Source organism: Lepidochelys kempii, chromosome 11 (genome assembly GCF_965140265.1).
Source record: "Lepidochelys kempii isolate rLepKem1 chromosome 11, rLepKem1.hap2, whole genome shotgun sequence".
Taxonomy (NCBI): Eukaryota; Metazoa; Chordata; order Testudines; family Cheloniidae; genus Lepidochelys; species Lepidochelys kempii.
This window is the reverse complement of record NC_133266.1, coordinates 23,431,053-23,453,510: the sequence shown is the minus strand read 5'-3', so window position 1 is coordinate 23,453,510 and position 22,458 is coordinate 23,431,053. Positions and strand designations below refer to the sequence as shown.

The window sequence follows — 22,458 nt, the reverse complement described above, 5'->3', positions numbered from 1 at the left end:
TCTTTAAGATATAAACACATATACAATTAAACAATAGTTGTAATGCCAGGAAGTACAGACGTGTGTAACATATTTCAAGTGAGGGTCAGAGTCTGTGCATTACCACACAGCCCTCAGGGCCTGAGGCAAGTGACTGGACCTCATGGTTTTTAATGCCCTCTAGCTGAAATAATTGCATCATAACCCTGTTTTTTTACTTATTGCTTGAATGTTATACTTATGTCTCAGTGTGTTTTAGAATTTTGGGGGTGTTAAATTATTTTTTCATACACTGAACTAGCTTTTTCAGACAAAGTTATAGTTCACCTCAGCAAACCTTCAAGTGTAACTGGGTTTCAAAGCTTATTTGTTTATTGGGGTACCTGAGAAAGTGGTAAATAATTAAGGTGAAATACATGTTTCCCTGAGAAAGAAAGAAGTTTGTATTTGTGCAGTAGAGTGGGTTATCAAAAACAGATGTGACCAAGTGGAATATTTTACATAAATTTATTAAAATAATTATTTACCTGTTCGTTATAAGTAGGGCTTAGTTCGCTAGTTGTTGCCAGTATGTACTGCCAATAATCTGCCAAAAAGCAGCTTGCTGGCAAAATCTTTGAAATGGTTAGCTTATGCTTGCACAGAACATTACAATCCTGATTCAAATGAAAACCTACCATAAACGAGCTCTTTGATGTTGGATTAACTGGAACATATTACTGATACATGGTATACTGTTTATATGGATTGTGTGTACTGTACAAGAAATATGGATACCTATTAAGTGTAACTTGATATGTAATTATTTAGGACAGTTATTGTTTTCAGTATTCACTATGAATAGGATCACAGTGTCTCCTCAGGTTTAAAATAAGGAGTATATATATCCTGTGTAGCAGCCCAAAGCACTAGAATACTGCTTGGTCAATTAATAAAGAAATGATATCAAAATGTAAAATATCTGACATCTCCCTGTAGTTCCTAATTTTAAAGGCAAGCCTTTTCTTTTAGGAACAATTTATACATTACATAAACTTAAGTTTTTCATCCAAGTATCATTTCAAGAATGGCAAGCTTAAATATTGGAGGCCATAGGGAAACATAATATTACGATAATGTTCTTTGGTGCGGTTTGGAAGGTTTTAGGAAACATTTGGAAGTATTTTTCTCATAAAGTCAGTTAACTATTGAAGTGTTATGATAGCATTCCCTTCTGCATTGCATATATTACAAAAGAGTCAATTTAAAGGGAACGTCCGTTTTAAATATCTGATTAGAGGGATTTCCACAAATTAGGAAATTACATAGTACAGTATCCTGGTATTAGTTTAATTTTTAAAAATGCAATTAAATAAGCAAAGGCGTAGATGATTTGAGGTGTGATATCAGTTTCAAACACCCATTCATTTCCAGTCCTGTATAGTAGAAGGAGAATCTGAACTGTTTGGAAAGCTTATTTTCTAAATAAACACTAGAGAGTTGAGTTGTTTTTCAGCATTTGAACATTAGTGAGTGGAACCAATTTTATTGGAGTCCATTGCAGCTCTCATAACTCTAAAAGTTAATGTTAAATGTAACCATTTTTTAAAACAACATTGTGACCAGTTCTTTTAGAACTCTGCAGATACAGAACATACATCAACAAGTTCTAAAGATCTGTCAAGTGTTAGACTAAATGGAATGATTTAGGTTACTGATAACCATTCTGCTGCCTTTTAATGTTAGTTTGTAGGTATTATGTACATATAATTGTTAATAGTGAAGTAAAATTACTATTGTTAAAAATATGGGAATAAGTTCCCATGTTGCCATAAAAAATTGCATTTTCTATCTTGACAATTTCTAGGTACCCTCACCTTTCACCTGATTGGTAAAATATACCAATTTTCTGTGGCAGTTAGTTATTGATTCACCTCTAAGTTTCTAGATCAACATTATAAAGAATTTTAAACATGCTTGTGACCTTGACATTACTTTGGAAAATAAAAACAAGTGATATGTATTTTGTAGAAGATTAACATTTCATTCACTTATTTATAATGTAATTAACCTGGCTCTGTTAAGTCAATAGTAGTTTTGCCACTGACTTCAAGTGGTGCCAGGATTTCACCATCTAAGTACTAAAACACAAAGTAATCACTATCAGTTTATCTTTGGTGATCTAAAGTGATTAAGGTATTTTTGAAGTCATTTGTCAGCCTGGGGTAAATATGTTATGTAACAAAATGGAATTAGTAATAATCCCACAAGCAGTAGATTAGAATAGACATGGTTTTAGCTAGAGCTGCATATAACAAGAAAAAGCAACACAAAAATCAAAACTAAGAAAGAACAAATCTACAAGTCCATAATAGTTTTGGAGTAGTTTCTACCATCTTCTGTTCCTATTCTGCACAGTTCCCCTGCAGATTTACTTTTCAGAAAGTGGTGTTACCATGCTGTGTCCTTTCTGGAAGAAGGATTGAAGAATGCTCTAGTCAAAACCCTTATTAGCTGAAACTGCATAATATGTCAATTTCACAGTGTATCTTCTGCAGTAATTTCAGTGCTGGAAATTCAGGAGCTGCACGCCCATAAAGAGTTTTCAAATGGAAAACTCAAGTGCACATTTAGAGACTGCTTTTCCCCTCCTCCCTTCGTTAGGCTGGTGTTAAAATGAAAGGCACTTTCATTGGTTCAAAATGAAACCGGATTGCAGAGCAGAGTTGGCAATGCTGAGAAAATAAATGAATTTTTTTAGAGGTTTTGGAGTGTCAATCCCAGGATATTAAGGATTCTACCTCAGAAAATATTTGGAAAATAGGCAGAGGGTAAAATTTCCAAGAGTAAAAGTGACTAAAGAACCTAAATCCCATTTCAAAAGTGACTTGAGTGCTTACAAGCCTTTATTCAAGACAAATTTCTGATGCCTCAGTTGCCTCTTCTTCAGTCAGCATCTAATGACAATGATTGCTTAGAGGTGATCTGCTCACAGGATGGATTTCTATCTCCTTTTCCTTCCTCTACTTCCCTTTTCTTCCTGTTTTCTTCTACTTCTCCATTTTTCTCTTCTGTCATTTTTCTCCTGTTCCCTCAGCTTTTACTTCTTCTCTCCCTTTGTTTCACTGTCCTGTTCTTTTTGCTCTTGATTTCTCATGTATGTGCCTCTCCTATCCTGCAGATCAAGTAGCTCAACTGGACCTAGCATCTTGTGTAACAAGTATTGCATCTGAACTCAGCACAGCCTTTTCTCTCACAGAGTATCTAGCTATCCATGCCATAAGATTGACCAGAGGTGTTGCATCCATCTAAGTTATTGCAGAAGAGCACATCAGCCAAACAAGCCATACTTGGGGTGATATTTCAGAGAGAAAGTGGGACTCATACTCATTTGTCTGCATCAAGGGTTCCATTTCTCTGAATCTGTTCACTTCCCACAAAAGCTCTCTGCAAGAGAAGACAGACTTAAATAGTTGCTCAAGTGCGGTTAATACTCTGGTTCCTTAGTATTCCATCCCTCCAATCCAATAGGAAGCTCCTTGAACAGTGTAGAAAGACATCTCAGGGATCCACTCCAGAATATGTATACGCCTGATGAGTTCTCGGGAAGGTAGACTTTCTAAGCCAGAGACCCATTAGAGAGGCCTAATCTTGATTTAGCTCATGCAATTTTCTCTATCACATTCTATGCTCTTTTCTGCCTCATTTCTTCTCTTCCGTCTGCTCTCTCCCCTTTTCTTTCAGTTTTTGTCCCTGAGTGATAAGTCTCCCTAATACTATCCTTCAAATGACATTGCCCCTAATGTAGTCCAGCACTGTCACCTTGGAGGTTATTTGTGATGGCTAATCTATTCCCTACACAGGATAAAACACATTGATTGCTATAGAGCAGGAAGTGGAAACAAATCATAGGAAGTAGTGCAGAACCTCACCAAACCCTAATGTGAACTGAAGAAATCCAGAGGCATCCCTACATATTCAATGGAATCTTTTAAATCCCAGGGATTCACTCACTGCTTTCCATAGAAAAAAGTCAGAATAGAGAATAGATAATTGCTTTCTTATTGTTGATCTAGCGCACAACTGTTAAAGACTCTAATACAACCACACTGCTGCTGTTTTCAGTACAGTGCAATGTTATAGAAATCACACAGAAAAAGCAAGAAAAATGATGAGATTTTTGCTTATTTCACCCTCCGGGGTAGCGAAGGTACATCAAAACACAATATAAGAGTAGTCTCATGAGGAGGGTGCAAATAGTACCACTTTTACTCCTGTTAGCCGATTTATGGCATTACTTTGGGGATGGATAGAGAATTACATACTAATTCGAGTTGCCATCTGCCCCATTTTGACCAGCATAATATTGATTTTATGACCATTGTACTGTATCCCTTAGCACAGCACACAAAGTGCCATTAAAAAAAATGCCCATGTGAGTTTGGTATTTGTGCATGCATTTGCCCAGTTATATATGTACTTACTTTGATAGTTGTAGTAATTTCACATTCAGTTATGGTAATTGTGAGGCCTGGTTTGCCAAGGCTCTTAGCAGAAAGCAAGGGAGGGACAGTGGAATTTCCCAGTGCCTGAGAACCTCATTGCAATATCTGTAGTTGCAGGCTGCAGATGTACTAACCATCACAAAACTTATGAGCCACAAGGATTCCAGGTATTATAATTATATAAACTATGCAGGGATTCCTGCAGAGGTTTAGACCACATTAATACTTCACAGAGGTACAATCAATCATTATCTTAAAAATAAGAATATAGATCAAAACATCAAAGCACACTTTGTAATAATGATTTTAAAAAATACCAACCACCATCACCAACATCAGTAACAACTAAGGAGATTCCCAGACAAAAATGTTGTTAAACTAGAATTTAGATTATGATTATGTATAAACAGCAGATACTTGGGGGAAGGAGAGTGTCACAGCAGCTTTGAAGCGAATTTGTTGAATTCTGAGGCCTGGGGCAGGGATTTTCTCTTTCTCTCATCCTCTCTCTCTCTGTCTCTCCCTCCTCCTCCTCTCGTCCTCCCCTCCCCAAGACCTGTTGAAACTCCCTGAACACAGCTTATTTACTCAGGCTTTTCACAGGGACCAAGATTTCACCTATGGAGAGCTGCTGTTCACATGTATACTACAAGAGTTACTGAAGTATATCTGTTTTTCTTGCCTTTTAATAGTAATATAGTTTTGTCCACAGGACATTCAAGTCTACTTAAAATGTATAAGTGAGCATAAATAAAGGCATGGAAGATCTGAATTTTAAAATTGCAGTCTTTTTGTCGCTTATGTTTGTTCTAAGAAATTATAGTTGTTTATTGAGAACAGCTCTTCAAAACACTGTGTAACACACAGTCCAGAACTTCTCCCCTAATAATTTGATCTAACCTAAAACAGCACTCCAGCCAGTATTTCTAATGTGGTTTTTATTCATCTGACAATGACATCATTATCTTTCCATTCTTTTATTGTTGTTGTTGCTTTTAATAAAATAGTGCACAGATTGACTGTTGGTGCCAATAAAGGAAACTGATTCCCATAAGTGATTTTTCATTAGGGTAAATGAGGTGTTATGAATAAACACATGCAATATAACATGACAACATGTTATGAAGAAAGAATGTAAAATGCACATTTTCTATTACAAGTACATGTGCATAGGTTTATTGGCACTGCAATTTCATAGTATAAATGTGGAGAAAATGCACACAGTACAGACTGAGAAAACCAGAAAATCTGGAACATAAAATGGCAGACATTCAGATTGACACTCAAAATGACTTTTAGTATGTTATGAAATTTCTATTATGTAGTTAGGAGTGCATGAGTTTAGTTAATTTTTAAGCCATAGTTATATCAACCAGGCATCTATAACAATATGCACCAAATTGACAGGTTCTGTTATTTGCTGTCTTCTCAATTATCTATCAGTGTGATCCATATTATCCATCAAAGTGATCAAAAATAAAGATCCAATTCTACCATGCCTATATCTTTACAATATTTATAAATAGGCATGGTAGAATTGGATTTTTATTTTTGATCACTTTGATGGATAAGATCAATCTTTATTTTAAGGCATATTTTTAGATTTTTATCACTCATAATTTTTCGCAGTTGTGCAGACTTGTGAGTTTTTACAATATTTTCCAGTTTTATCCCTTTAAATTTTCAGTGGCCAGACAATAATTATTTAATGACAGTAGATGTTGAGATTCACAAAGGTAAAGCTTCATAACTTTAACTATGAATGTTGTATGTCATAGAAACCAACTAAATGTTGAATTAAAGAAGAAAATATAATTTCTTACTTTTTAGAAACAACCTATATTAGAATTAGAATAGAAGTGGTTTGTGCTGAAACAAAAGCACAATATTTCTAAACCTTCTGTGTGAAACATCAAAAAAATGCCACCCACCTGCAACAACGGGTGTGGGAACTTGATGGGGCCAGCAGTGAAAGGGGGACACTCCCGAAAGGACAATAGGTAGCTCCTCCTCCTGGGAGTCTCTGGCAGTCTCTAGCCAGCTGGGATAGAGGGGTGCTGATTGGCCAGCATTCCCCGGCTCCCAGGATTTAGCCCAGCCCAGAGGCCATGTGTCACTTCTTTCAGCTCCGTTCCATCAGAGAAAGGGTTACTCACCAGCTTCCAGCAGCAGCAACAGCAGTCCTAAGATTCAGAGAGATGCAGGTAAGGATTCTGGGGCATCTTTCCCCAGGAGGGGGAGGCTCTCTGCCCTACTGTGGGGTTCACATCTCTTTCTCCCACCTCTGTCCCAGCATGAGGGGGCGGGGTCTATCCACTATTGGACAGACAGGATTCCATGCTGATTCCATATGTTGGGGTAGCATGGTTAAGGCATGACTGAAAATTTATAACAGAGGGCAGCAGAAAAGTAAAGGGGTAAAACAGACCAGGCACTTTGGCTGGAGGTATGACTCCTTAGCACCCCGCCCAGCTGGTATTCACAGACAGTGGGTTGCCAATGCCAAAACCTCCTTTTCAAAATACATATATAAAAGCTAATGTGCATTTTGCATTAATGATGGGAAATGTTTTGTTCATAAGGCAGGTATAAACACTGCTGTAGGGTATGCAGGGGCTCAGCATTGTGCACTCTCCTGTTATATGGGTCAACGGCAGTTCCAACAGGGCTGTGGGACAGGGGCTCTGCAAGGACCCAGTGCTTCAGCAGATGCCACAGGGAGAGGTAGTAACCATAGAAAAGGCTCCTTCTGCAATTAAGATACAGGGTTGTGGGATTTGTTGTTGGACAACCCCAGCAAAAAAGACATAGCTTATTTATGGAACGGATTTTTGGCCCGTTTTCACAGCCCATACAAGGGCATGCGGTGCTGCTTTTGGGCAGAGAACTTGAAGTCCACTAAAGACTTAAAGCATATAGAAAGGGCAGAGATCACCTTGGAGGTGGCAGCAGGAAGAGTGGCAGGTCCCTCCATATGTTCTAATGCCAGAATGGCATGTCTTCCTTGAGTGTGTTGCTGAAGAAGGTGAAGAGGGAATATAGGCTTATCCACCACCTGTCCTTCCCCTAGGTCTTCATTGGTAAAATGATTATATTGACCCCCAGCTGTGTTCAGAGAGATACTTGTCGTTTGATGCCATAGTTAGGGGATTGCAGTTCCAGGGCATGTTGACAAAATGCAACATCATGTCTGCATTCCAATTGCTTCCAGTGCATCCCAGGATTTCAGTTTGAAAGCCACTGATATGTTGATAAAGTCAGGTGTCATTTTGAAAAGATGCAGCTCCCTGCTGGAATGGGCAATAGTGCACCCCATGAAACAGGACAGTCTCATGCACAATCTTGATGGCTTCTTATGTGCAGGAAGACTAGGGGCAACTGCAAGTACATGCTTTAGGCATTTCAGAACCTAGCTGAGGATCTCAGGATCCCACTTGCCACAGAAAAAAAAAACAGAAGGCCCTGCCCCAAAATGTAACATTGAACTGGATTGTTTGGGGTTTCTAGGTTTCCTACAGAGAAAGTGAAATTGATCAGGGCCCTCAGATGGGCTCTCAAAGGGGCAAAGAAAATTACTCGGAGGGAGCTATAGGTGGTCATGGGACGTCTAAACTTACCAAGGGAATGTGGCTTAAGCTGGGAACTGGGTGTCAGGACTCCTGTGTTCTCTTCCTATTTTTGCCAATGACTTGTTACGTGGTCTGGTCAAGTTCATTTATTCTCATGATCGTTTAGTTTATCCATCTCTAAAATGCATTGGATAGTACTTTTCTAACTCACAGGGGTTTTGTGAGGCTTCATTAATTAGTCTGTGAAGGCTCCCAGTCAGGCATTTTGTGCTCTTCTGACGTCTGCCTCTGGACTGAGAAAACCCCACCACTTTATCAGAATGACAGTGAAAATGACGGATGACTTAGAAGTGTGGGAAAGATTCCTAGAAGAGTTAAATGGGGGTTTCGATATGACATTCAGACTGGTTGCTCAAGATTGAGCTGCTGGTACAATCTGCTGCCTCAGAAGGTATAGGTTTGGGGGTTTACTTTCATGGTGACCTTGGATGGGTAGATGCTGCCACTACCCAAGTGCAAAACCCCTTTGATAACCCAGGAAGCCGCACTTGGGAATTCCTTCCTGTGGGGTACCCTCAAGGCCTTACACACACACACACACCCCGCCCCGGGAAGAGCTGAGAAAGAAAACAAAGGAAATCAGCTGTTACCACCAGCTAATTAAACAACATATGCACAAACCTTTTAGGGACAGAAAAATCTAATCTTGTTCTTAAAATAAGTAAATTTTATTAAAAATAAAAAGAAAGAAAATACATCTGTAACTTAGGCTTTTTGCTAGATTTAAACCAAAAAAACAATTACAGGGATTAAGCATCAAGCTAGCTTTCTTGAGGTCCAGCTTAAAGGTTACAAGCAAAACAAAAGCACCATAAGCCATAAAGAAATGAAAAAGATAAACCTAATCGTGTCTTCCTAGACATTTCCTGATCTACTTACATATCTCGGGTTTCAAATAAGTAGTTTCTAGATATGGTCTGATGATTTTTCATACATGGCCCAAAGCCTTTTACAGTATAGTTCCAGCCCTGTCTCTGCTCTCCAGGAGAACAACACAGACAGACAAAGGGGAAGTCCCGTCTCCCCCCCCACACACACATTTTTTAAAAGTTCTAGCCTTCCCTTTGGCTCTTTTGGTCAGGTGCCCACTCCCTTCCTTTTAATTACGGACTTTTTAACCCTTTACAGGTAAAGCAAATAGAGAACAGCTACAAACAGGGATTTTATAGCTAACTGGCTGGCTGTAGTCATAAAAGGGAGCTACTCCCCCACCCTCTTCATTTATCACAGCCTGTAAGGCCAGTCATTCAGACTACACTGAATTTAGGGCATGGGAAGGGATTCATTGTGGGTGGCCCATATCCACACACCAGCTGTCACAATATGTGGTGCCTTTGACCCACAGTGAGTGGGCTTCCTTCACTATCTCTGGCCACCTAGAGAGCCCATCCTCTTGGAGTAAGTAGGAAAGTTTCCCAGACCCATGTGGACATTTCCTAGTGTGGAAACTCTTAAAAGGTGGTCCAAGAGGGGTGAGTGCCGAAGGGATGACAGGTTACCCCATAATACTGGAAACCCTGTTGGAATTATCAAAGGCTCTGCATGGGGTTGTGACTGAGGGAGCGAGGCCGTTTTATTTATGGCAGCGTTTGTTGTTGCCACCTTTGGCGCTTTGAGAGTGAGTGAGCTGGTGCCTACGGCAGCTACGGACAGTCCAGTGTGCGTTAAACATAACAGATGTGCAACTATCTGTCCCTCTGCTGTACTCAAAAAACAGACCAAAAGGGAAGAGGGGCTTATGTGTGTTGAAGGAATGTGCAGAGGAGTCCTTGTGCCCTCTAAAGGCGATAAGAGCCTCACTAAAAATTTCATGCCTGCAGCCAGGCCAGCTGTTCATACATGGTGATGGTAGCTTCCTGACAAGGTACCAATTCAGCATGGTACTGAGAAAAACCTTGCGCTACTGTGGTCTTGACTGAGTGAATTTGTTTCTCATTGTTTCAGGATTGGGGCAATGACGTCAGCAGCTGCAGAGGGTTTTGGTCTGTGGCATGTGCAGGCAATAGGGCACTGGAAATCAGGGTTTTACCGGACTTATGGCAAAGATGGCAGGGAATGGCAAAATGTCACTACCCAAATGTGCTGGTTTGTTTCAGAAGCTACCCAGAGCATATGCAGGGTTTGGATTTGCAGGCACCCTATAATGCATTGGGCACACAAGAGAGCAGCAGCCAGGTCAGCAGCCAGATCTCAGCTTGGCTTCAGGGCCAAAGCTGTTTACATTTAGAAGGGGCATGCAGTGAGATCAGCTCATACCACTTCTGCACTCACTGACAGTCAAGGGCTGGAAGCAGACCCAGCTCATGTGGACAAGGCTAGAAAGAAAGTTAGAAAGGGGGTCACCAAGATATTCCTTAAGAAAGGAGGGTTCATTGATTCAGCATAGGGACATCCATTCCAATTGGCTGGAAGTTTTCAGGGATGGTAGCGTATATCTGTCAGATGGAGGTGCTGACTTATGACTATGGCACGTGCAGCCAAGGTTTGGGCAGGTGTTGTGATTCCAGGTGGCATAGTTGGGTAGGGAGCAACCAAGCTAGTTGCTGGCACCCCCTTTCCTCAGTTTCCAGTGCAGTTAAGAAAATAAAATGAACATTTCCCAGAGATAAAAGACCTGGGACTTTGGTGATGGACTTTGAGCTCATGTGATAAGATGCGATCTTGTGGCCTTTGTGCTCTGAGGTCAGATCTTGTGATCCTTGCAGGCCAAGGTCCCCACCCTGCTGCACCCTCCGTTCCCCTGTGGGCCAGGGAGGATGCTAGGACTCAGAGAGAGTTGAGTCCTGGGGGATAGGCTGAAGAGAGCCTAACTCACATTATGGGTTATATGGTAAGGAGCCCTATAACCCCCACAGTGGAACCAATTTAATGTCTTGTATAGGAAAGTATAGGTGATGGGCAGGTAGAGCCATTCCCCGTGTTAAAGTTCAATAAAAGTTGTGGCCTGCCGCTTAATTCCATGCATGTGTCTGTCCTCATTTTGCAGCTGTGTCCATATCAATGAGTTATGCATGAAGACTAAACATTTTCTATAATTTTAAACTTCAAGAAATATAGCAAAAATGCTAATACTTGTAAGCAATTTTGCATAGTCTGATCTAAAAGATTTCACATGTACAAAATTATCTAGCTTAAAAAAAGGGAGGGGGGGAATCCAGCCATACTAGAAGTAAAATGTTCTGGTTCTTTGTTGTTTTATTTTTGTGTATATAAGACATTCTGGTGGAAACTACCTGCTGGATGGTGATTTCTCAGATTTCTTTGCAGGTGATCAAGGGGTAATGTAGTTGGCTGCAGGCAGTCTAAAGCGGTCAAATGTGCGCAACTGGTCTGGAGCTTGGAGGTCAACAGGTATCAGAGGCATTCCAGGGCAATGGTTAAAGTTCATGTAGGCATTAGTAGGCAGAAGATCCAGTTCAAGGAGCCAAGTCAACAGGTTAGGGAGGCGAGTTTGGGTGAGGTGGTAAGGCAGGGTCAGGCGAGGCTGCAGAACAACATGTCAGGCTTAGCAGTGGTGTGGTAAGGTAGTGTCAGGCAGCACAACAGGACAGCACCACAAGGCAGTCTAGGCAGCGACCAGCAGGCAATGGTCTGTTGCTCAGACAGCTTCCACTTCCTGTTGGGTCCTTTATATAGTCCAGATTCCCAATGAGAATGCAGTCTGTCCAGCCAATCAGGAGCCTGAGGCATGGCTGCTGTGAATCTGTAGGCCTTTAGTGTTAAGACTGTTGATAGGTGGTTCAGTGTGCCACTGGTGGGGTACAGCAGCTAAGGATGTTGTCTAAGGACCTGGCAGGCCTGAGTCCTGACATGAAGTGTTTCCAGCCAGTGCCCATAATCTTCATAAGCACTTATTTTAGAAGGTGTCTGGTTTTCTCTGTAGTGTTTTATTAGCTTTCCAGCTCTCACCATTGTATGTTAGCACCAAGAATATGTTTGAATTGAAAATTCTCAGTTTTGTTCTGGTGCTGTATAGCTTTGATTTCCACACGTTGTTAAGTTCAGTAAGTTCAATGGATACCTTTTCTATCCATGATGTCAATTCCTTCTTAAGGGCTCCTTTAGCCAATATGGTGCTGCCAGTAAGGTAAACTGTTCAACTTCCTTAATATTTTTGCCTTCTAATGTAATATTACTACTTGATGTCTGGATTCCATAGATGCTTATTTCAGCATACCTAATTTTGAGTCCTGCTTGTCCTGCTATTTTTACCTGTGTGTCTGTCTTTGTTTGTAATTTTTCAGGAGTGTCACTCAGTAGTGCAATATCAGCATCAAAGTCCAGGTCTTCTAGATTTTTGCCATCTACACAGGCTATACCAGTGTTTGTGTTACTAGTATATTTCTTCATGATTTAGTGTATTGCAATGCCAGCCAACAGTGAATATAAAATGCAGCCCTGTTTCATGCCAATGTCTACACTGAATCACACTGTTGTCTGGCTGTTCCCCCTTACAGACTACTTCACGTCTCTCTAGATGATCTTGATGATGTTGATTACTTTAGCTGGGATTCCATAGAACTGAAGAATATTTCACAATGCAAGTCCGTGCAGGTTGTCAAATGCCTTTTGAAAATCAATGAAACTGATGAAGAGGGGAGCTTGCAATTCTATATATTCTTACATGATGGTCCTTACCATAGAATATCATTGTGAATATCTGATCTATACAGGATCTCTTGAGCCTAAATCCAGCCTATTTTTCTCTAAGCTATGCATGCACTGACTCTTTCGTCCTGTGTAGTGTCACACTGCAGAGGGCTGTCCCAACAATACAGAGTAGCATAACTCCTTTCCAGTTGTTACAGTCAGTAGGATCACCCTTTTTGGATATTCTGACAATGATTCAGTGTTTCTACTGGTAGAAGGGGGTTCTTTTTTCCAAACTTAATTGAACAGCTCCATCAGGTTCAATAGGATGGTGGTATCACGTACTTTTGGCATTTCTGCTGTAATTTTATCATCTCCCACCGCTTTGTAGGTTGCAGCCTATATTCTGACATCTCTATCAGACTGATGTTAATGTGAAATTGATCAGGTTCACATGTTGCATCAAAATCTTGTGCTGCGGTGGGTCTGGGGTCTATTGAGGATGTATTTGAAATGCTCTTCCCATCTGTTTTTCTGTACTACCTCAGCTGTAAACATTTTTCCATCTTTGCTTTTTATTGGCCCATGTCCTATTTTAAAATTTCCACACAGGGTTTTTGTCATTTAGTAAACAGCTCTGTGATTTCCTATCATAGCAGCAGCTGGATCTTCAGCATGTCCCCATCTCTCTTTCCTTGCATTGCTTTTTTGCTGCTTTGTCTGTTTTCTAATACCCCTTCTTTGCTTTTTCCAGTAGTTCATTGGTCTTAGCATTCAGGACCTTTTAGTACATTTCTTTCCTCCGTAAGATGCCATGTCTCTTGGTTTATCCAATTCTTGCTCTATGTTGCTATCCAGCTGTCACTGCTTCAGCTTGAATTACATTGTCTGTGAACGCTGACCATTTTTCTTTAGGTCCAGTCAGTGTCTCACCTTCCTCTGTCTTGGGCAGTGCCTCCGACCTGCTCCTTAGTTCAGGCTGGAATTTTTTGTAGTACTCTTTCATTTTCAGTTTTATAGTGTGGATTTTCGGTACCATTTTATGTTTAAAGTTGATCTTTCTCAATTTTAATTTCAGTTTAGCAATGTGAAGACTGTGGTCATTGCTAACATCTGCTATTCCATATGCTCTTACATCTTGGACAGATTACCTGAATTTTGAGCTAATGCAGATGTGGGCAATCTGATTTTTGTGTATGTGTTGAGGGAACAGGGTACTTGGAACCACAATTCAGTGAGTCTCTTGCCATTTTGGATGATGATTCACAACCCATGCTTCCCCATTGCTCTTTCCATACCTTGGTTGTCATGTCCTACTTTAGCATTAAAGTCACAGAAAGAAGTGCTGAATATATTTGGGGCACATAATCCAGATGCCAATACACAAACTCCCACATGAAACTGGTAAGTGGTAACCAACTGATATGGGAAAATGAGGGTGCCTGAAAGAGATCTTAAGAGGAAACCTGAGCAGGGAGGGAAGAATAGCTGATCTCAACATCTTACAGCAAATAGAAGCAGCAGCAAATGACAGAGAGGAATGGCAGAGATTGGTTTCTGCCCTGAGCACCAGCATTGGAGAAGGAAAGATATAATGTAAAATATAAGACATTAGGGGAAGCATATAGTGGAAGGAAGTAAATACTTTAACTATAAATGATTCATGGGGATTTTTATTAAGAATGGGAAAAGTTCTGAAATGTCTTATATTTTTTTTGTCTCAACATGTAACTAAGCCCTAATTTTTATTTGAAGGTCTTGTACCCTTCTGGACTGTTGCCTCCCCTCTCCCCCCCCCCCCCCGCAATCCAGGATTGGTTGTTCATCCAATAGCCTCCTACCCATCTTTGCTATTTTACACTGTTTTACTCTACATGTCTTTGATGCTATCTCATGAATTTCAAAGAGGGATCTTGGCAAGTTTGGTGATCTCTAATGGATGAAAAACTGACTTCAGTTGAATTTGTCTCACACTTTACCAAGATCACTAACATGCAATACACCCTTGACACAGAGAATCACAAAAGTAATCAAGATTTTGAGTCAGCTTGGGCTTAGCAGAGACTGCTAGAACTGCTGAAATCCAATAATAGATAACTAGGTCTGCTGAGTGCAAAACCATCCTTGAGGTGTGTCAGGGAAAGGGATGAGAAAAAGGATGGTGAATGAAAGCAGAGAAGGCATCATCTGTCTCTTCTATAAGCTTGGTGTGAAATTAGGCAAATCATTTTATCTGCATCATATTTTTCACATCTGTAAAGTGAGGATAATAATATATTACCTCATAGATTTCTCAGGAGACTTAATTAATTAATGTTTGTAAAAATGCTTTGAGATCCTTGGCTGGACAGTGCTATAGAAATTCTGTACATTTTTGATGTTTGTTGAGATTCAACTATTCCCAGGCAGGTATCCGCCAGAGAGCAGATTACACTTGGAGGGAGGCAGAAAGTACATTAGAATGTCATAAATTTGGAAGAGAAGGATTTCTGTGAATTTTGAGGAGAGATTGAGAAAGTTGGAGTGAAGATGTTCTATAAAAATGTGTTAACATTTTCTATAATAACTTCCATCGTTAATCCACGACTTGTCTCTCCAGTTTACATGATCAGATAGACTAAGTTTAGTAGATTTCCCTTTTTAATTTCAATTGATTTGTTTAAGCATCATGCAAAGCTTTAGCTAGTGGTCAGGAAAAATAATGTCCACTATATCATTCCTATCATGTTGACAACATAGTTTATACTGTACATGATTTACAGTGAGCTATGTGGTCTTCCAGGAATTATAAATGTTATATCCAGGTACAACCTTTTAGACATCATGATATGTAATAAAGCTTAAATGTCCAAACTAGTCTGCGGCAAATGTCTTTCAAACTAAGTCCAAAAATGAATTATTTTACATGAGTACTATGGATTCCAGTTATGACTATTCATGGGTTTGTGCTTACATCCTTTATCATGTCTCCACTGTTGTTAATAAAATACACAAAACTACTTTATGCCAAAACAATGGAAGTTAATGCAGATAACTTGTTCTAAAGTTAACCATCAAATAAATCTTTTTTACCCCCCAAAAATGCGTAAGTGAAATGGTGTTCCAAAACTTTTAAAAATTGTCAAAATGATGAACACTCTGTGTGTAATACGAGCAAATACCACAGAATTGATTGCACACACATGTCTTACATAAAGGATATTAAATAGTTTACTCCAAAGAGAAATTGGTGAAGTCTTATCTTATATAAAAAATTCTGTAATGACAGGTCAGATTTATGAGGACTGAAAACTGGGAAAGAAAAAAATCTTCAGAGCTGGGGCAGTGTATGATTGGAGAGGAGAGATAAAATATTAGGAAGGTAGAGGAGGATAAAACACAGAATACCTGGGCAGTCGCACCTCTCAGACTTCAATGGACTATTTTCAAAAATACTTTAATCAAATTATGCCATGGCCACATTGCTAGGTAAACATAATTTGGAAATTTGTTTTTTTTAATTTCCTCATATAATTTTTATAGTAGTGTAAACAGGACCTAAAGTTGGTTTGCACCTCAACATTAATTGTGACTACAGTTTCAGACAGAATTAAGCTGGGGATCATTTGAGTTTTGATTAATTGCTGGTAGTCACTGTTTCTACAGTAAAAGTGAAAAGACTCAAAATGAGTGACATGAAGGAAAAAAGAGCAAGGATGGTCTTGTGATTGAGGCATGATACTAGGAGTTGAGTGATCCAGGGTCTGTTCAGGTCACTGAAGCTGTCTGTCACTCAGTTTTTCTATATATATAAAATGTGGATAATAATACTTACATCATAGAGATCCTGGGAAGATTAATTCATTATAATATTCTATTGAAGGCACTGTATCAGTAAAAAATGAAAGTATTTAAAATTGTAAATTATATGGAATTTTGTGTCAGTTTGTATTACTTCAATATTAATATTTCCATATTTCTGAAGTAAAGGAACATAAGTAAATGGAGATCTAAAATAAGACATGTATTAGAGCCATCATCAACATTTTCAAACTTAATTGCCTAAATTTAGGCACCTAAGTCCTTATTTAGACACCTAAATAAGTATCCTGATACTCAGAAGTGCTGAGCAACCCCAAGTCCCATTGATATAATCTTTCGTGTTTTAGAGAGTAGCTCAAACACATAGGCATGGAAAATGTAAGATTATGGAGCAGCACAAATGACACTTATTTTTGGGAGCACCATCACTAGTTATATCCTTTTATGGTACCTCTAAAATAATGCCATTAAGAACTGGCAATATCAGGCAATTCTAGATCTATTCTATTCTATCTAGGTTCTCATACTGTGCTTACTACAGTCATATCTGAGCGCCTTCCAGTAGTGCATTACGCAACATGACTCCACATCTGTAATGTGTTGTCTGTTCTCTCATCCTCTCCCCCAAGGGAGAAGTGTGTGCAAGGGAGTGTCTTACTTTGGTATATGTTTGGAGGGTTGGTTTTTGTTGTTATTTTGTAAATATATACTTTGTTATATGTTTGTTAGAGAAGGCAAGGTCAAATAAATGTGTCTTGTACTTGGAGCAGAAAGTAGTGAGGTTTGTGATGGTCCTTAGTTCTTGGGGAAGTTCAATCCAGTCTCAGACTGCCCCCAGAGAAAGTTCTATCTACCACCAGATTATCTTTACTCTTATTCTAGAGAGTTCCACTGTGCCAGAGAAAAGCATAGTTACAGTGTTTGTCCCAAAGCTTTAGATTGTCTTTTAGATATCCTGGGCCCAGGCTATTGAGACCTTTAAAGATAAGGACCAAGACCTTGAACTTGATTTGAAATTCAATGGTAAGCCAGGGTAGACAGTAGAAGACAGGTTAGATGTGCTCACAGTAGCCTGTGTTGCTGAGATTTGCTCCAGCAATCTGGTTTAGTTACAGTTTCCTAAATACTGAAGGCTTCATTCCCAGGTATATTGCATTCCAGCCAAAGGTGATGAAGGCATGGATAACTGAGACCAAGTGTTCGTCCTCCAGGATGGAACAGAGTCTTCTAGCCAAGTGGAGATTGAAGAAGGCATTATTCACAGATGCTGCTCAGCATCACTGAGAAATCTGAGAGTATGCCTAGTCTACAGACTGAATTCACCAACTGTGGGTGTGTATCTGCTGCCAAAGGAAACTGAACTGTGGCTGAAAACTCCTCAAAATATTTTCCTCTGCCCACCAGCATCACAATCTCAGTCTTGCTTGGGTTGATCTTCGCACAGCTATACTACATCCATAAGCTGATCTCATCCAGACACTGAGCGATCTTGGTGGAAGGGGTATTGTCATCTGTGATGACAGCTAGAATTGTGTATCATCTACGTATTGATGGCACTTGAATTCATGTCATCTGACCCTTTCACCTCATGATTTCATGTAGATGTTGGAAGGGATCAGAGAGAGTATCCTTGTGAAACTACACAAGTGTGGGGTCTAGTGGTGGAAGTGCAGTTTCCCATCACTACTCATTGGGTAGCTGATGGGAAGCACTCAAACCATTTCAGTGTATGTCTACATTTTGAGTTGTAGGTGTAATTTGCAGCTTGTGGAGACATACCTGTGCTAACTCTAATGAAGTTACAACACTAAAAATAGAAGTGCAGCCACAGTGGCATGAGCGATGGGATGGGCCAGTCACGTATTTTCAGTGTGCTAGATTGCTCAGAGCTAGCACGGGGATGTCTTCTCCAGCTGGAAATTACATCTCCAGCACAAAGTGTCACCGTATACTTAGTGCATTACTCTGGACCTCAGCCACCTCTTTCAGATCTGACAGCAGAACCTCATGGTCAGTTGTGTGGAGTGCTGCAGAGAGGGCTAGGAGGATGAGAATGTCTGCCGGTCCTCTCTCCATTGACAGGAGAAGATCATCTGTCAGTGCCACTAATGCAGTTTCAGTTCCATGTCCTGGTCTGAATCCGGATTGTGCTGGGTCTAGAATGTTAGCTTGTGTTAGATGATATCTATTATCATATTATTAGTATGAAATTTAGGCAAATAATACTTTGATGAGCACATTTGTTCAGAGCAGCTAATGTAGTTGTAAGTATGTTAGGTTAGCCATTGGTAAGATGCTACTTTTTTATACAGATATTTCTTCATAAAGTGCATGGGAAGTGCATGTGAATTTTGATTTACCAAAAACATTTCGTAAGATTCTACATTAACGTTTACTGGTAATAGTAAGCAGTCCTGATATGAGAATGAAATAGCTGTCTTTGAAAATGGTAAATAAATGGGATTGGCTGAGGTTGGCTACTTCATCTAGATGGAAAGGGTTTACCTCCGAGATTGGTTTGGGAACCTCTCTTGTTTATAATATGTGTAATTGATTTGGATGAGGATGTTGAATGTGAAATATCCAAATTAGATGATTATATCTACAGGATAAATATAACAAATAATGGGGATTTGTTATATATCAAACTGCTGTAACTAGATTCAAAAGAATTTGGATCATTTAAATAACTGGGTCAGTAAGTGGAAAATACAGCTTAATGTCGTTAAATGTAAAATAATATGTTTGCGGGTAACAACCCAAAATAGAGAGTACAGATTAAACAGAACAGTTATTCAGCATACTGACTAGGAAAAGAAATTGAGGGGTTATTGCAGACAAATCCTCAAAGTAATCAGTCAAGTGTATGACTGCAGTAAACTTCTGACAGCAGTATGGGTAGAATTTTGGTAGAATTTCAGAGCCATTTATTTGCCTTTAAAGAGACTGAATTGTAGGGTAATGTGGATGAGTCCAGGGTTTAAGAATATTTGTTTTGACAATAGGCTAAAGAAGTAGTTTATTCTCAATTCAGAAATGAAGGTTTCAGTGTGATTGAGTAAAAATATGAAGAATATAGAAGGAGTTGGTAAAATAGAGCAAGTGTTCATTCTGGTAAAACGGTTCAATAACCAGGCCACGCAATCTAAACATTTGGAAATTAAAGGAAACTGGGAATTCAGACTTATTTATCTTAAATAGTACTAACCACATGAAATGTGTTGCCAAAGAAGGCCCACAGAAACAAATAACGTTTAAGTAACTAACCTTAAGATACATATATATATTTATGAAAGAGAAGACTTTGCAGGACCCAGTGACAGAGCTGTGCAGTTAGTTTGATAACTTAAAAGAGACAAACTGATGGAAAGAAGTGACTTTTTCCTCTCTCAGCATTTCCTGATGATGGCCCATAATTCACAACTACTTAAAAAACAAATATCAAAATTACATAGCATAAAATGTCACTTTTCAAATAGTACTAAGTGAGCACTGTGTCCTGCATATAACTAATAAAATGTATCCTGTTGTTGATTAGCTTTCAGTGGGTGAATAGAAGTTTAGTATGAACACATAACTGGAAGCCAAGAACTCCTGAATTGTAAGACTGTCTCTGTGACCTTGGCAAAGTCACTCAATCTCTTTATTTCCATTTTCTTTGCTGTAAATGAGAATGTGGTGATTATTCAGACCTACTGCCTAGTAGGGAGAGCCCAGGAAGATGCCTCTAGCTTGAGAGTGGATCTTATGGTGTCTCCTTTAGAAAGGGTATGTGCTTCTGAGCACCTTGGTTTATAGGGCAACAGACATGTCTGGCCTTTGTCTACTGCTGCTGCAGTTACTAAAGGGAGCCAGTAGGGGCATTGCAGGTTGAGAGGTATACGCTGTTTACTAATATGCAGTGTTCCAAATATAATTTTCTAACTCAGTAGGTGTATTGTTGCTAGGCCCCACTCATTTTACAAGTGTGGGAACAGATTCCTATACCTTGTGTCATGATAGGAATGGTCTGTATCCTTATTTTAGACGTCAGCCAGGTGAAATCTGAAGTTCACTTCAGCCTACCTCATGTTATAGACCAAAATGCACAACTAAATTCTAAGGTGTTGGTAACCTATTTGTTAATTATTTTGGGATAATATATTTTTAACAGAGATCCATTTGGGTCAGATGATGAGTAATGAGATAAGGAGACTTTCACTTTCATGCCACAGGTTCAGATTTAGCCCAGGTTATTAATGAATGAAAGCTGACGTAGGGCAGCTGTTCATTGTCCTATAAGAAGTGATTTGCTGGTCTCAGTATAGTCTCTAAGAGACAACTGTTCACATGATAGTAAAACCACCACTGCATTTGGCACTTATTAGCAATTTTATTGTAGTCTCTGCAAAAAGACCAAAATTTTAATGGCTATGGAAACAGAACTGCCTCCTTACCTCTTCGAGCTTTTCCTCCATTTCAAATTGGAAGCAAATGGTCTGCATGCGGTGTGGGATCCTGCCATCAATGTCTGTGCTATAGCTGTACTGGGGTTTAATAGAGGCACTCAGGTTCTAGTCCTGTGAGTCTGTCACCTTTCACAAGCACTACATTTGCTAAAATGTCACTCTTACTGAATCCCCGTGATGTTGTTCCCCAGGATCAAAAATGCTGACCATCCTCTCTTTTCATTTGCAATTAAATAACTAAAAAGTGCCAACTGAAATAATTTGTATCCAGTGTAAATGCAATACAGGAATTTTCTTTTTTGATAATAGATTCATGCCGGAGCACAAACTGGCCCATTTGGAGAAGATAACTGGTGTTAAAGGAAATGGAGATACTTATCTATTCAGGGGTCTGCCTTTCCAACAGAAGTATAGAGCCACTGGGAGTTTAATGAAAAACAGCAGCTCAAGTCCTGAGTCTGGACTTTGTGAAGCACAGTCTGGACTTTGTACCACACAACAAGAAAGACTACAATTTCCATTAACATCACTAGAGAAACTGAACAAGTCTAAAGCATCAGAAAGTACAAATCAAGAAGTGCCTTGTCAAGAAGATAAGCAACATGTGACTTTTAACCCTTGTAATCTCTTGAGTGGAATGGACTATCAGCAAAGACCTTTGCACATTGTCTGGCCTCACAGGTGGTAAGTGCTGCACAAATCAAAATACTATACCTTTGAATGATTTATTAATTTGCTTTCATGCTGTTCAGGTGACTAATGTCAAGTATAAAGCTATGTGATACATATATAACATAACAGGTACTACCTCGTATATCTGGAATAGCACATCACTAACATCTAAGTATTTAGAATAATTAATTTGAATATATTTTAGCAGTGTAATCCAGAGATTTATATATTGATGTTACTGATTGCATTTCAGTGTTTGAGAAAAGTATCCCAAAGTAATAGAAATTATAAAGATATTGCTAGTAACTATATTTTGAAGTATTTTCATACAGCAATCCACTGTTGACAATTGGTGTGCAGTATTATTTATATCATCTTAATTACCTTAATGTGAGTGATTAGGTATTAAGATATCAGGTCAAACTACACAGTTCATTACTCTGTGTCTTCATTATAAATATACCTGTTCTGTGTTTTAAATAAATAAATAAAAAGCATATTTGAATATTTTTCTCACTGCTAACACAAATACCTGATCATAAAATCTTTTCTAAACTGAGGAAAATCTACCATACCAAATAATCACTACAAACGTATGAACTTTAGCTTGATTCCAACATAAATTAGGATTTAAAGAGGTAAAATGTCCTGATAATCTTCTGGTATTGGGCACGAACATTTTAATCTAGTTTTTATTCCTCGCAGTTTGTTTAATCTGCATGTGGCCTGATTAGAGTTCACTTCATCCACAGATTATAGTCTGTTTATTGCAGAGATGCTGGGTCGATCAGTAGGTCAGATTTTCTGAGAGCAACTGTTTGCAGGTAAAGCAATAAGTACACTACACCGACAGGG

At 39.2% G+C, this 22,458-nt stretch overlaps 1 protein-coding gene across 7 annotated transcripts in view; it reads left to right on the top strand.

Annotated features, from left to right (window-relative positions):
* GTDC1 (glycosyltransferase like domain containing 1) overlaps window positions 1–22,458 on the top strand; it is a 290,540-nt gene that overhangs the window by 206,187 nt on the left and 61,895 nt on the right. For all 7 annotated transcript variants that reach the window (XM_073305405.1, XM_073305406.1, XM_073305410.1 and 4 more), the window contains one exon: window positions 21,241–21,615. In XM_073305405.1, coding sequence (XP_073161506.1) covers window positions 21,241–21,615 — 375 coding nt within the window. The remainder of the gene's footprint in view (window positions 1–21,240; window positions 21,616–22,458) is intronic.